Here is a 16,131-nt window from a genome sequence, read left to right as displayed (position 1 = left end):
TGTTCAAACGTAACTTTGATTCTTTTTTTTTATACTTTTGAATAAATTAATCATTTTTATTTTTCACTTCAATGTATATTTCGATCTTGGAGTACTTTTTTTTTCAATTGAATTCTATTTATTTATTTCAGATTCAGATCTGATTTTTACGGATTCAAATCGTTTTTTTTCGGTTGCAGATTATAATTTTTCAGATTCAGATCTTTTCTTTTCGGATTCAACTTGAAAAGTTTCAGGTTAACTTTTGGACCTGATTTTCCGTGGGGGCGGGCCTCGGCTGAGAGGGGCGTGGTCTGCCATGAGTGACAGGCCTCCCCACGGCCCCTCCCCCCCCCCGACACCCGTGACGTCATCATCCTGCGTTCTGTGACAGGAAGTGGCACGCTAGGCGCGCGTTACGCTAGAAGAAGCAGCATGGAGTAGAAGCTGGTTTGTTTACAATGGATCCGTCATCGTATCGTCTTCATCCACCCGGACCAAGAGGCCACAGAGCCCCCAGAGCTGCTCCCGTCACCAATACTCAAGTAAGAATAATTATGATAGATGAAGAATATGATAGATGCTGAGAAACTATCTAACATTTATGGGTTATTATTTTGTAATGAAAGCGTGGCGAGAACGCTAGCGCTCGTCACGCGATTCATGGATGTCTTTGATGTATTATGATGTTGTATTACCTTGCTTATTGTAAATCGCTTTGAATTAAAAGCGTCTGTTAAATGAATGGATAACAAGAAGGCTACTCCAATTTAGTTACTTAGCGTTATTTAATCTTTAGTTTTGTGTACTTTAGAAACTCCTTGTGCAAGCCTGCTAAACAGTCTGGGTTGCTATTTTTGAAAACTAAATGATTCATTTAAGCAATATTACAAGAGGGTCTACATCATCATGGTTATTGGGGCACTCAACAGCGTTGGTGTAATGGGACGTCGCTCTAATGATACATTTGGGGACAGTCCCTAAATGTATATGTTCTAGATATTGCCACTTTCTCCTGGTTATAGTAGCAATATCTAATATTAATGTAAACATTGATTTGAATGGAACATTTTATTACTATGGCCCTGAACTTCTAACAAAAACTGCCTGCGTTAGCTTGTCCTGGCTGGGGACACACAGTTAATGCCTGTTGCCTTTGATTAGACATATGTGTTAATAGGCAATCAATCACCCCACGAAACACCCAATTTGTTAAACATAATTAACAATCATGGTCCTCTATGAACTGTAAGAATAAGGTCCAGATTTTTTCTTTTCTTTTCTATTTGTTGCAATTTATAATGTTGCAATGGTAAGATGACTGCCCTGTACATTGAGAAATAGACACCTGGTCTATAAGATTATGGTGTTAACTTGGTGTTAACTTGCTCTACTGTAAATGCTAAGTGGCATGTAATGGGTCAAGTGGAAATGAATCAATGTTATTTTGTATTTGACAGATTGCTGACACAAATGGAAACGTGGCTTCAGCTGCACATCATCTCTTGAACATACTAAGTCCCCATGTGCCACTGGATGAAGAGATGAACAGGTTTGAAATGCATTCCAAAAAAAAGTTCAACTTTGAACAAAGACAAACCTTTATGTAGATACTAGGCAATAAAAAGCTGTCAAAAACAATATGATTTAATACAGATGTACTAAATCCTATCAGTATAAGCTATCCAACATTGTACTTGATTTCACAATTTATGTTGAATAACATCATTGTGATGTATGTTCATTCATAAATTAAATTGTGATAGACTGTACATTGACATTTACACTAACTCAGTCTGTGTAGTATATTGTACTGAAGATATATCTACGTAATAATTTGCCATGGCAACAATATTTTAGTTATAACATCTTGCCTCTATCAGTGTAAGACATTCTATGTACTACATTTCAGGTGTGAATTGTATTTACAACTGTAAAGGTTGGTTGTACATTTGGCAACATAATAGTATACACTCATAATATCTAAGTTAAATTTAGTTGTTTAATTTATTTACTGGATACGCATCTATTTACTCTGAAAGTTCTACCTTTAAGTTTGAAAATTAGAGTCTGTAGGAACCCTGTGAGGCCATGGAAATTAATTTTTTGCATGTTATTATTATTGTGCAGATCCTTTGGTTTCCTCCCCAAGAAAGGCTCCTACCTTGGGAAGCGCAAAATGACACCAAAGGCCACACCTCCCAAACCATGGAAGCCATTCTCTTTTTACCTCTACCTGATGAACCTGAACTCTGACTTAACGCCAACCCCAGAGGAAGAGTTCAGGCTCGCACAGGCTGGACTTGGGAAGAGGCTCATCAACATGTCCCACGACATGAGTCATGATCAGGTATGAACAAGACATAATAATTATATGATTTAACACTTTATTGTAAACTGCAGCATGTAGTACAGTAAGACATTGAAGCTAAAAATATGAATAAAAGTATTCAAAGTATTCAATTTATCAACATTGCATTCAAAATGACTATTAATACTAGTAAAACACCCCAAGGGTGAGAGACGATGTTATGTATGGATCATTGTTTGATTAGGTCATATGGATTTGTCTACAATATGTCTATATATGGGCATTCCGGGGTATGGGTTAATATTGATGACATGAGTGATCTCCATATATGGGCGTAAAGCCCAGATTTGGGCTTAGTAATGATGACATCAGGGATATCCTTATATGGGCATAAAGAGGAGTTATACATCTTGGTCAGTGAGAGTGAATTCAGAACAGCGATCTGACAGTGATGTCTTAACAGTCCAGCATCTTGGTCAGTGATGTGAGAACAGTTAGACCGACATGTGATGGACTCACACGACAGGCACGGACAAGAGGTTTATAACAACTTGTCAAAACATACTGGTTACAATATCTTTTTAAACGCCAGTCGTCATCCTAGTGTGGGGCTATTTTCCAGCATTTAAAAATCAGTCTATGCTTTTCTCTTAGTTCACCATACTGCTGCAAATTGAGTTCCCCAAGATGAATGATCTCACTGGAGGCTACTACCTCTACAAGGCTACAGGTAGTGAGAATGTGTCAACTATTATCTATTGTAAAACATTGCCATATAACCTGCCCCATCATTTGAATTATCCTGACAATGTTGTTACAGGTGGTCAGGGCAAAAGACGTCTCATGGTCATATCGCCAGACTTCAATGATGGCTACACAGCGACCCTCATCAGAAGTGCTACGGGGGGAGGGAAGAACACTCTCTATGCAGTGCCATTGCAGCACAACTTTGACATGACGCCTTTACGTCCAGATGCACTGGAGTTTCTGAACAGTCCCAAAGAACAGTGCCAAAAGTGCAGGGTTACTTACCCTTTGCACTTTTTGCAAGGCCATATTAGGGAGTGTGAAGAGGCTTCTTCAGAGGATGACGATTATGAGGCAAGTGTCACCAAGAAATATTAATTTTGATTTTCCGTCCATTGGATCCAAAAATGTATTTAATATTAAATTAATTAATTGAAGAATTTATTATAGGTTTCAGATATGAAAATATACAGTTTCATAACGGTACAAATCATTGTTACACGGTCAACTAAAAGGAGATTTTAGAATTTTGACTTGAATTTACTTAGGAACCACTGTGTATCTCATAACATTGAAAGACTGATGGATAAAACACAGTACTTTCTATAGAGTACCAATTGAGGGTATGCGTGTGACATCATCATTGTAAGAAAGGTCTCGGAGATGTTAAGCCCAGATAGCCATAGCCATGGGAACGACTACCATTTATGGGAACTATTACGGGATTCATAGCCGATTTGCTCAGAGGTTCCTACCACTGGGCTGACAGGCCGTAGATAGGGGGGCTACCAGGTGGCCGGGCCCTTGTCATAGATACATCACTAAATTATACAAAGAGGAATATGAATATTAGCCCATATGGTTTAAGAGTCCAGTCCCGACGGAGAGCTCCATAGAGACAGCTACTGGAACCGAACCTATTGACAGGTGACAGGGCAGCTAGTATTATTGCCCCAAGTTCTCTAGACTGACTAAGCTCTGCTATCGGTGTCCGGTATTAGACTCAGCGGTCAGTCTTGACAATAATCATCATACCCAGAAGTTATGCAGGAACACCTTCTTAGTGGAAAAAACTACTTTCTGGACCTTAAAGTGCATAAATCCAAAAATACAAGAACGTCCCATCTGATTATATTAAACAACATCAAACTCAATTTGCCCCTCATTTTGTGACTATTTGCCATTCACTTAAAGCATTCGCATACCCTCTATACAAGAACAGATACTAGCTACATTTGATCTTAGCCATGTGCAAGTACCTCTCTAGAAGTACATTTTACTACTTTTCAGTGGTTCAATATTATTTTAACCAACACACAGTCATAAAAGGTGTTCAATATCACATATTTATGCCATGAGGGGAGCTGACAGGGCTTCTTGATGTCAATCAATCGAGCCATCTTAATTGACACATGTCAAGAAGAGGGGTTCGGTGATTTTAATTATTTTTTAAGGGGAATGACGTGGTCTACCTGCACTCATGATCTACCTTTGGGAACCCCTAGGGTATTACATCTGTTTAAAGTGTTCTTTCATTCATCTTAGACATCTCCAGCTGTTGAGATACTATCTGTGACGGCACCCCAAGCCACAGATATGATGTCACCACCTCCTGTGAAGAAAGACAAGGAGAATTCTGAAGAGGTATGTGTTTTCTCACTGTTTTATGAAATGCTCGCATTAACTGTTTTGTATGGCTGGGTATGTTATTTTCAAATTGTTTTATCTCCATCAGAAAGTCGAGTGTCCTATCTGCTTCAGGAAGTTCACAGCACATCTACTGGAGATCCATGCTAGCGCATGTGGAGAAAGGTATTGAGATTGTGCATATTTCATTTTATATGGATTCTCGTACTTTGCCCCTTACATCATGTCTCACTTGTAGCTACCTATATAGACATAGACAAGAGGAAGCTCCTAGCGAGGACCTCAGTGAGACGTCTACCGTGGGCCAGGAGGAAGGAGAGGAGATTAAAACGTAATTTATTTTGTAAATACATAAAGATTTTATAAAATGTTGTCATTTACATGCCTTAATTATGAATTATGTTTGACAGTGTTGATGATGTGTTGAACACCATCTGTAAGCGAGTTGACAGAGAGCGGGAGTTCAAAATCCTCATCTCCAGAACTAACATTCTGGAGAGAGGCCTTCTACAGTGGAAGCGCCAAAAGAAGCATTCACCTGCCGCTACTATAAAAGTGAGTTTCATTGGGGAGGCAGGAGTGGACACAGGTGCTCTCCGGAGAGAATTTCTAACAGGTAAATCAATTACATACTTGGATTGTTATATACTGTCACCCAAATAAATCTTAATGAAGACATTTTGCAATGTTCTCTGTAATGTGATGTTACCAATTACATTATCTAATGCACTGGAAGGAAATACACCTAAGAAAGTCAATAAAGTATAATTAAGTAGTGAAAATAGCAGACAAGCTCACAATGCAGCCATGCATTATGTGCTTGTAGATCAGCTATTTTCACTTTGGGGCCCGGACAACATTTTCTCGGTTTTCTGGGTCTCGACCTGAAAAGTTTGGGAACCACTGCTTTTATGTACTTGGCAGTCAGTCTGTATTGCCATTCCAACCCGTATTAGACGACCCCCTAATCTGAATGAATACAAGGTTACATATTTTCCACCCTGGTCACAATATGCGCCGAGATTTGTCTGGAAGTCCAAGTCAAACGGATGCGACTTTCAGCGCATATTGTGACCAGGCTTTCTTCTCGGAGATGTGTAAGCCTGGCTATGCGAGGTTTCATATTTTCTAACTTGTGCTTTCACAAGTTAGAGAGCCACAACCACACTATAAATTACTTGATGCAGAAGGCCCTTAGGTGCCCAGTAAAGACTGTTTGTTCCTCTTGGTATAGAAATGGTTGCTGGAATCAAGGGCCGGTTCTTTGAGGGACCACAAAATCAGATGATCCCACGTTATTCTGTGACTGACTTTGACAATGACCAATTCAGGTATGTTTTGTTGTTATTATTTAACGGGGGGGGGGGGGGGGTGTTGAGTATGGACAAACTACTCTAAATGTTTTTATAACAAGTAAATGTATTAATGCTCAATGTGTGTTTATAGGAGTGTTGGAGAGATCTTTGCTGTCAGCTTGTCACAAGGTGGCCCTTCTCCTGCCTTCTTCAGCCCATGGACCTATAATTACATTTGCAGTGGGCAGATAGACAGAATGGATCTCAACAGTAGCGCAGTGGCAGATCCACAGTTGCGGTCCTTAATTGACAAGGTATGTCTTTTCCTCTGAATGATGGGAAAGAAAATAAGAGGGTAGGGCATTTCGTGGCATGTATGTTTACATAGAATATTGTTCAGGGATGATCTTCGTGTTAATGTATCATCTTTAGGTTGAGTCATCGACCGAGGAATCAATTAATGGCCTGTCTGAAGAAATCTACAACCTTGGATTCACTGGAAATGTCACATTTGCTAACAAGGAGTCCATTGTCCGGTATGTGCATTTCTTTTCATAAGAAGATATACTTGGATGTGTTTTTGTTGCTGATCTTTTTTTTCCTGTTGCAGTGCCATCATACTACATGCAGTGCTGAGGTTGCAGCCCATGTTGGAGCAGCTAACAGAAGGCCTGAAGCTGTTTGACCTCCTCTCACTCATCAGGAACTACCCAGACATCTGCCGGCCCCTGTTTGTCCCTGGGGAAGATATAAAAGTAAGAAAGAACAACAACCATGTTCACTAATCACAAAGTTTAGAAATGTGTTTTGTATATTATTTCACTGTTGTAATAATGCTACATGGCAATAACTTTTATACAGTTGAAAAGGCTGACTATTTCCCTTTTTTTAGGTAGTGGCCCCTTTCAGATTGGTGGTTTACGGTCATGAGAAATTCTGTTTGACTTTTTAAGAGAGGGGGGCATAAAACAAATTCCCGTGCCTAGCACAATATATTCAGATGGACTCAGGCCAGCAGGTGTGTGGGGGAAATGATGACCTATCCCACGGATTAGTGTATCATATGGGGATATACTGAGTCACCCAGGAACCCAACCTTGTTACCCCAGCCAACATTCCAACCTTGTTACCCCAGCCAACATTTTGTGTTCTATTATGACTATAATTGAAGGATTGTATAATTAACACTTTTCTCATTATAGGTCAACGCTGAGTTTGTCATGTCATCCCTTAGTCCTCAACTGAGTGATAAGGGGACTAACAGGCATCAACTCGAGATGAAGATGATGGATTTCCTTCAGGACTTCCTTTATGAAGTTGAAGCCGAAGGTATATAGCTTTAGGTTTTGTAAATTACTGCTTTTAAGTCTTAAAGATACCCAGGTGCTACCTGTAGTGACGAGCAGGTACATTTTATGCTCCCTAAAAAAGCTTTTAAAGATGGATCTGTATAGCAATTTTTTTTTATTAGAATTTGAAGGTTTTCAGAAACCTTAGGTTTTAGAATTGGTCTCAGATCTAAATGGGTTAAACTATAACTTTGTTTCATAGATGAAAAACCGGTTTCAGAGGATGAAAACAAGGATCCTGAAGATGATGACACCGATGGCCCAAGTCCCATCACACCTGCTAGGCTTCTTCAGTGGATGACAGGCCAAGCTCATATTCCACTTCTGCCCTCTGAGAAGGAAGGATTTGCTGTTATCGTGAAGTTTAACCACAACTGCAGTGTAGACTTTGGGGAGCACAGTGTGTGTTACCCCATTGTGTCTGCATGTGCCAAGACCATTTCTCTACCTGTAAGGCACATGAGCTCCTATGAGCAATTCAAAATGGTTCTAACAGAGGCTTTCCATCTTGGCCAAGATTTCAGCAACGTCTGAAGCGTTATCTGCCTATTTTGCAAGTTCACTCTAAAACCTAAAATGTTAAGCACCTTATTATAATTTTTTGTTTTAGCGGTTCGAATTCAATTTGTCTGACCCATTTAGACCTGGAGTATACGGTTACCATTATTCTATGTTTTAGCCTGTTGAATAATAACAGATATGCAGGCCCACAGTACCGCACAGTGCCCTGCTGCAAGATAATTCTTTTAATATAAGACATGTTTTTGTTTATTTATTTTTTTCTTTTAAAACCAAGTCTTGTATCTCAACTTCTTTTCTCTGGGTCCTGGAAAAAAATATTTTGAGATGCAGGTCCAGCGTTCGAGGTCTTTGGGCTGAACATTCATTTAAAGTTACAGTGACATCAAATTAGTTGGCAAACAAAGTTCTCAGGTTTGTAGTATTTTGAGATAAGGAGCGGGCCATGAAAAAGTGTTACAAATCATCACATTAAAATGTCATTTAAAAAAAAGCAGAATAAGCATAACAATTTGAATATTTAAAAGCAGGCATTCTAGGTGTAACTGAAAAGAGACTTCAGAAGCTTGCCTAGTTTCACAGGTCCTGTAAGAAGTACCTCTAGATGTGCACTATTTGAGATTTGGTCAACCAAAAAATTACTGTTTTTAGATTGTACGAGGACCTGGCTTATGTAACTATAGCACCTGGTTATGGATGGACCCATTATCATTCATCTGTCAATTCAATGTCCTTTCAGATACCTCTAGAATTCCTGCTAACAGGCACAAGAAAAGCCTTGGCCAATTAGGTGATGAAATGGTGCTGATGAAATGGCACTGTTACAGTAACATGTGCACATCAACCCTCCTTATTTAAGACTCCTAAGATGTAGGGAGTGATAGGATGGCTACAGTTGTTACAAACTTGAAAATTGTTCTACTGTTGTTTACACTACAGCACTTTACCATGTGGCTGACTGCAACTTTGTCAGTCACGTTCTACTGTTCATGCTGTAGCACTTTACCATGTGGCTGACTGCCACTTTGTCAGTCACATGTTCTACTGTTTACATGTGTTCTGTTTACATTTTGTGTACTCTATGTCAGTCACAACAAATAAATGTTGTATACTTGTTAACATGTTTATGGTACGTTTTGATTACATCGCAACATTTGCAACTATGCTGCTCCTTTCTCCCTCGAGAGGTTCTAGGTGTTCCCCAGCTAAGTCATGAGTTGATATATTAAGGGATATTAATAACTATCTGGGAATAAACTCAAATTGGTAATGTTTGTAAAGGTGTGTCTACCAAGTTTGAAATGCAGCTTCCCTAGATGAATTTGACAGCTACAGAGTTGGAGTCCCTTAACTTACTTTATTTAAGTAGCAGTGTGAGGTGTCACACTTGGGTTAATTTGTTGAAATTTAGTTTTGCCCAATAAACACTCATTAAGCTAAACAGCCCCACAAAGTTTGTGATAAAAGACTATGGACCCCTCATGCTACTTAAAGTCAATAGTTGACAGGTCCATCTTAAGCCAGTCAATCTAAGCCAAATAAAGGTCTTACCTGAAAGAAATTGCAATATACAATACAGTTTTTATTGGTCCTTATATCCTCCTGTATCATTAATTCAGATTGTGAAACTGCAACTCCTGCAACTAACAATATTTGGAAAAATGACAGCCAAATAGTCAGGCTATGACATAAATCTTGAAAAGATGTTTGATGGCAGGTGCTGAAATGTGGAGTACCCAGTTGTCGGTGGCACATTTTTGATTTACGCGCCATTAAAATGTTCTTATTTTGATCATAAGACCCAATTACTGAATGTCAGTCTCCAGGTTTTATTCAGAATATCTATGACGCTTATTACTAAATATGGCATACGAGTCCAATATTACTAGACCTTATCAATTGTTATTTTTGCAAGAACCCCCTTAACTCAGTGTGTAAATGAACACTCAAGAGTTACAGACCTGTTATGATCATTCAAGGCTAACCTTTCATGTGTTTCTGGTAATATTAGTGACTAATTTTGTATGTCGGTGGCAAATATTTAATTTTGACAAAAATGTCACCACAAGCTTACTATAGATTACTATTGCAATTTGTTTTGGGTCAAACCTCACATTGACTTAACTATTTGGTTTTATTTTACATTCTTGGGTTAAATTGTTAACATCAAGAGTAACTGAATTTACTTTTATTTGCCTGTTTTCTCTCCTATGGTACCACATCAATATACTATAGCATGGAATTGGTCAAGATCTTATCAAACGACAACATACTCAAAGTTGAATGGAGAATTGGTAACCAAATGGACCCCCCAACAGATCTTTCCTCCTTAGATGTAACAGATCTATGATTCATGGTTTAAAAATGTACAAGAAGTCTACACAACTAGAGAATGTACAGTACAATAACTTTTATTTTGATCTATGTTGGCCTGTTTCCCACAAGTACATCAGTATAGAATGGAATTGTGGACAAAGTCGTATATCTAACAACAAAATATTACATTTTGGATGTGATGCTTCATCTCAAATGGTGGTCCATGCCTCAAAAAACAAGTAAATAATGGACCTTGAAATAAACCACAACTGATCTACGGCACACGGTTTAGTACATAATTCAGTACAGCTAAATAAACGTCTTTTCCGTAGGACTCGGATGGTCTTGTAACTTCAATAGTTGTCCTGAGGCCTGCCATATCCTCTTCACATAGGGGACATTCGACACGTGGAAGAATGACACCAGAGCTGGTCACATCCACGTCACTGTCAGAGTTGAGAGCAAGAGTTTCATCCTCCGTTCTCTATATTTAAACAAAGCACATATCAAAATTACATGTTAAAGGGAAAAAAAACATTTTTTATTTCAACACAATTCCTCTAAGGTATATTAATGACAGTTCAATATTGAACATGGGTGGTTTTCCCCTTTATGTCAAGGCAATTAAGGAAAGCAACTTATATGTTAACATACTACACTGATGCAGCAAGTATCAATATCGTATCTGGTCCTCTTTCTTCAATGTGGCAAAAGATATGTGTCTTCTACAAACGCCATATTATGTACGTTATATGCTGTACACTGTAATGGTTTTGGATTTAAGCTTCAAATTCTTTGCAATTTGTAAAACTAAAATACCAATTTTTTTTATTAATAGTGTACTGATTGTTTGCATAGAAAAAAACTACTAATTGGTACCTCAGGCAGTTGTGGAGGATGTACAGGATTGTGGAGGAGTCCCATTGTCCACAGTTGTTGTGGAGACCTGTTGTTCTCAGTCCTCAGACAGTGATGATCCCAACCAAACCTAAAGACATCCAGATCCTTCTGCAGACGTGGCAGAAAAACATGCTGGGCGCAGAACAGGTGGATGCTGTCATCGGGATCCAGCACACCTTCTTCCTCAAGGCTGTGAAGAGTGTTGTAGTAGACGTTTGTGACGCTGTTCCAAACATCTCGCCACAAACGCTCTATTCTGGGGGGGGGGGGGGGGGCAACAAAAAATAAATAAAAAACAGCCTCAATCTGAACAGTATTATTCTCACAAATTATGACTCCAGTTGACTGATGCATGATCTGAATACCTTTGATTATGGACACTCTTTCCTGACATGAAACTGCCCCTGCCACAGCCCCTGATGGTGAACATACATCGTGCTATGCCAACATTCTCGACTCCCATGTCACCTCTTACTCTAAAAGAGAATATATATCACACAAAGAAAAAGATATATGATATATTAATTTTCACACTGAACTTCAACACATTTCCAATTCCAAACACAGGCATTAGACAAGGTAATACCAAATCATTCTTAAGCAGTAAGAAGCCTAAGGGCTCCATATATCTGTATATGGATTTTGTTAGTGTGGTATGTGGCCGATGTGACCTCCATATATAGGCATTCTCATATGAAGTCCTGTTAGATATGGGCTTAATATTGAGGACATCAGGGATCTCCATACTGGGCATAAAAGGGATTCTGCTGGTGTGGTTCCCCTGACATCACAGTGATTTCAGAACGTGGTGTCGGCGGGAAACCCATTTAGACCATTAAAAAAAAGCACGGACAGATGGAGACATGATATTTCTCAAGTATGAGATTTGTTTAATTTGGCAATTTATCGATAGTTTAATTATAATAAATATTATAGTTTAATGACAATTAACTGATAGCATTAGCAAATTCACAAATCATTGGGCATTAACTAGCATGGTGGGTCACACATATTTGTTGAACTAACCTTAATGGGAAGCCATACTCATGCACTGCCTCCAAGAAGAAATCAAGTGCAGTGGAAGCTTTATTGTTGGCTGCTGCACCCAGGTACATGATCTGAAACAGACAATATTATAATTCAGCGGAAAGCTGTTAATCCATGCTTTTATGCACAGGATATTTTTGTTATTCGGTATAACATGGATACAGACAACAGTATAGAGGTGCTATAGGCCCATTCCAATAAGAATGTGGCAAAAAACTGCCTTCTGGCCCTTACAGGGCATAAAATCTAAAAAGAAAAAGGACTATTTATAATAGAATAAATTACCTTTCGTGAGAAGCCATCCACCCCTCCAAAGATTACAAGGCCATACCTTTTTGTTTTGTTTTTTGGTGGGGGAAAGAGAGAAGGAGAGAGAGAGAAAAAAAACTGTATATTGTTTGATGCAAAACAAGGGTGTCAACCTTTCATAGGGAATGACAAATACAACAAAATAAACATCTAAAATAGCATATAATCATTAAATGTTTGGTATACCTGATGAGTTTGTGGTTTGTGTCGATATGTACCAGATGAAGAGGACCTGGAACAGAATATCTCCTCCTTGCAACACACCCCATATTTGTCAGTCTTGAGAGTACCCCGACTGGGTCTACACGACGCATGGATGCAGACACTCTCTCCCACTGGACACGGTGTCCCATGGCCTGAAGGAATCCTTTCATCATTCTGTATCCCACATGTGGAAGTCTGGCCTTCACTGATCTCACCAAATGGTCTAGTCGTTCATCACTTAAGTTACTGTAGCAGCGGGTTATGGATAGACCATTATCATGCATGCGGCGCTTTACTGTGCTTTTAGATACACCTAGAATTTCTGCAATGCATGACACTGGTAAAGACATTTCTATCAGGCCTTGTAGTTCCTGGGGACACAGATCATATTTTGGCCGTCCCATCGCTCCTTGTAACACTGGCACAGGACTCTGGGTCTGATTAGGGGGGTTATCCTGTATATTGAGGAGGGTTGACAGTTGAGTGAAAGTGTTGATGACATCCTGTGGCATCTCAACCTGGCCTAACAATGATCTAAAAATAACCATCTCCTGGTTGACTACTAATCTCAAATAGTCCACATCTAGAGGCGGTCTTTGCAAAACCTGTGAAACTTTATAGTGGAGCCTCCCAAGGAAGTCTCTTTTCAGTTGCACCTAGAAAAATCAAAAAATAATTTCACATTATTGGACTGGCTTCACAATAGTTTACATTTCACATACTGTACATTTACCAAACAGCATGCATTTTAACATTAACAGTATCTAGCGGCACAATCAAGACTTATGAGCCTGATCTGCTTCCACCAAACTGGCCAAACTGTCAAACATTAAGTAAGAAAGAGGCAAACATTGTGAAAATAGCTGATCTAAGCAAGACATAAGTTATTTTTTGCAAACTAAGAATATCCACATAAAATTAAAACATGTATTGACAAAAACACTGGTTCCAAGAGATAGCCAAAATTACAACATTAATGCTCTAGTCTTATTAGATACAAATAATAATAATATATAGGTCTACATGCATGAATACAATACATATAACAATATGTGTCCAAGCTCTAGTACGGACTACAGCTATATCTGTCCCAGAGTATACTTATTATCATTATTATTATTATTATTACCTGAACGTCTCCTGGTGCTTCTGCCATGGTGGCTAAATTAATGTGCTCATGCCACTTCCTGAACGCAGGATGATGACGTCACGGATGTCGGGGGGGGGGGGGGAGGGGCCGTGGGGAGGCCTGTCACTCATGGCAGACCACGCCCCTCTCAGCCGAGGCCCGCCCCCACGGAAAATCAGGTCCAAAAGTTAACCTGAAACTTTTCAAGTTGAATCCGAAAAGAAAAGATCTGAATCTGAAAAATTATAATCTGCAACCGAAAAAAAACGATTTGAATCCGTAAAAATCAGATCTGAATCTGAAATAAATAAATAGAATTCAATTGAAAAAAAAAGTACTCCAAGATCGAAATATACATTGAAGTGAAAAATAAAAATGATTAATTTATTCAAAAGTATAAAAAAAAAGAATCAAAGTTACGTTTGAACAGTTTTTTTTCATGCATTCTGGGATTTGTCAAAGTTCAATTTAGAAATTCAAGACTTTCAGGTACATTTTCATTTTTTTTCAAGTTCAAATCTTAATTTTCCACTTCACTTTAAATTTTTTCACTGACACTTTTTTGATAAACAATCAAGACTTAAGAGCCTGATCTGCTTCCATAGGACTGTATTGTACCATACTGTACAGCACTTTAGCACTTTGAGATTTGTGTCTTAAATATAAAGTGCACTACAAATAAAAATGTATCATTATTACCGGTGTCATTTTTCATATTTTACCGTAATTTTTCTGTCTCCTGTATATGTCTACTTGTCTGGAATTGTATTGGTATATCTGTTTTATATTGATAGTTATATCACCACTTTTAAAAGTCTGCTCAGGCGGGACTACAGATACAAATTATCTCTTTGCTAACTCTGGCTCATTTACATGGATGTGAAAACTGACATGTTAATGTGCTCTGTCCCTGGTAAATGAATACAAATAAAATACCCTCCTTTTCCCATACCGACACTGTGCTTGTAACTTGTGTGCAGGTGTGAAGGGCTGCCTGAAGTGTCCAGCTGGTTTCCACTGTCCTGAGGGCACCAGTGACCCAGTCCCCTGTCATCCAGGCACCTTCAACCCCCTGGAGGGCCAGGATGAGGTGGCTGGCTGCAGGGAGTGCTACCCTGGGAAGGCCTGCACCAAGATAGCTCTGAGGGCCCCCAATGAGCAATGCATGCAAGGGTAAATACAGCAGCAAGTCCCAAGAAAAACAGCTTCTGCTTATGGCTGCCTCAGTTATTCTATGACCACTTGAACCCTCTAGTCTGGTCTTAGCAAAACGGACTTGAGTTACTGTTCATTGGAGCGTTTTTTTCCGTCTACTACACCAAATCTCCTGGCCATAAATAACCGATCACTGCTATTTTTGGCCGATATCTTACAAAGTAGGAAAAAAAAAGTTGAACATTTTAGAAAATTTGGGGTGGGGTGCAGTCACAGTTTGATTCTGCCAATGCTTTTCAATGGGAATGGAGCGGTTTGTCGACATTTGCGGATTTCTGCTAAAAAAACGCTCTGTTCCCATTGAAAAGCATTGGCAGAATCCGCCCTCTCAGGCAGAATTAAAGTTCAGTGTGACCGCACCCTTATGTCGTAAACATAATAAAATGTTTTAATAATATTTTGTTAAATTGTGATATTATCAAAAATACTGTACATATCAGTAATTAGACCATCTACTGTACATTTCCCAAAGGGAAGAGTATTTTAGTCTGATCAGAAGCAGGGATAAAACCCCACATGCCATAAAAACAATTACCAGAGGGACGGACAGTGGTGTAAAGTAACTAAGTACATTTACTTAAGTACTGTACTTAAGTACAATTTTGAGGTATTTGTACTTTACTTGAGTATCTCCAATTTCCAATACTCTACTCCACTACATCTCAGAGGCAAATATTGTACTTTTACTCCACTACAATTATTTGACAACTTTAGTTACCAGCCCATATACATTTTGGCCATTTGAAAATAGCCGATCTACAAGCTCACAATGCGTCGCAATGCATTGTGAGCTTCTAGATCGGCTATTTTCCCCAAAAAATTACATTTCATTCATTTTATACATTTGAAAACTTGTGAAACGGGACATTCTGCATAATGAGTACTTTCTACTTCTGGTACTTTAAGTACATTTTGATTCCAATACTTTTACTCAAGTAATTTTTTTATTTCTGACTTTTTACTTGTCAGGGCACGGTCACACCGCACTTTTATTTTACCTCTGGGCGGAATCTGCCAATGCTTTGTCAACGCAAATGTGTGGATTCATGGTCTTCCGCATCTTTCTGGAGAATCCACGCATTTGCATTGACAAAGCATTGGCAGATTCTGCCCCATAGGTAAAATAAAAGTGTGGTGTGACCGTGCCCTAAGGGCGCGCTCCCA

At 38.9% G+C, this 16,131-nt stretch overlaps 2 protein-coding genes across 3 annotated transcripts; one reads left to right on the top strand and one right to left on the bottom strand.

Moving 5' to 3' along the window:
* The first annotated feature begins 404 nt into the window (after positions 1 to 404).
* LOC308085396 (uncharacterized protein) lies at positions 405 to 8,857 on the top strand. 2 transcript variants are annotated; one of them, XM_080428549.1, is made up of 15 exons: positions 405 to 524; positions 1,440 to 1,531; positions 2,110 to 2,329; positions 2,945 to 3,020; positions 3,111 to 3,391; positions 4,583 to 4,681; positions 4,773 to 4,849; positions 4,923 to 5,015; positions 5,095 to 5,300; positions 5,919 to 6,015; positions 6,131 to 6,293; positions 6,412 to 6,515; positions 6,590 to 6,734; positions 7,182 to 7,308; positions 7,531 to 8,857. In XM_080428549.1, the coding sequence occupies exons 1-15, from the start codon at positions 441 to 443 to the stop codon at positions 7,860 to 7,862; spliced, it is 2,196 nt and encodes a 731-aa protein (XP_080284675.1). In that variant the 5' UTR covers positions 405 to 440; the 3' UTR covers positions 7,863 to 8,857. The 2 variants fall into 2 exon arrangements, with proteins under 2 accessions (XP_080284675.1, XP_080284676.1); XM_080428550.1 differs by lacking the exons at positions 7,182 to 7,308; positions 7,531 to 8,857 and adding an exon at positions 6,872 to 6,997.
* A 1,465-nt stretch (positions 8,858 to 10,322) lies between these two features.
* Positions 10,323 to 13,779, bottom strand: LOC308085951 (uncharacterized protein; the record flags this gene model as incomplete). The annotated part of the gene is made up of 7 exons (XM_080429266.1): positions 10,323 to 10,647; positions 11,043 to 11,319; positions 11,429 to 11,539; positions 12,090 to 12,181; positions 12,396 to 12,441; positions 12,606 to 13,279; positions 13,753 to 13,779. 7 exons carry the CDS (start codon positions 13,777 to 13,779, stop codon positions 10,438 to 10,440), a joined length of 1,437 nt encoding a protein of 478 aa, XP_080285392.1. The 3' UTR covers positions 10,323 to 10,437.
* Positions 13,780 to 16,131: the final 2,352 nt, after the last annotated feature.

The sequence above is a fragment of the Gymnoscopelus braueri genome (genome assembly GCF_963280865.1).
Source record: "Gymnoscopelus braueri genome assembly, chromosome: 5".
Classification (NCBI taxonomy): Eukaryota; Metazoa; Chordata; class Actinopteri; order Myctophiformes; family Myctophidae; genus Gymnoscopelus; species Gymnoscopelus braueri.
This window is presented reverse-complemented; position numbering and strand designations above follow the sequence as displayed.

Excerpts from the sequence above, each read along its gene's own strand:
- LOC308085396 (XM_080428549.1), top strand. The coding sequence starts at position 441 with ATGGATCCGTCATCGTATCGTCTTCATCCACCCGGACCAAGAGGCCAC. Across the intron at positions 525-1,439 it reads CTCCCGTCACCAATACTCAA|ATTGCTGACACAAATGGAAA; the intron begins GTAAGAATAATT and ends TGTATTTGACAG. Across the intron at positions 3,392-4,582 it reads CAGAGGATGACGATTATGAG|ACATCTCCAGCTGTTGAGAT; the intron begins GCAAGTGTCACC and ends CATTCATCTTAG.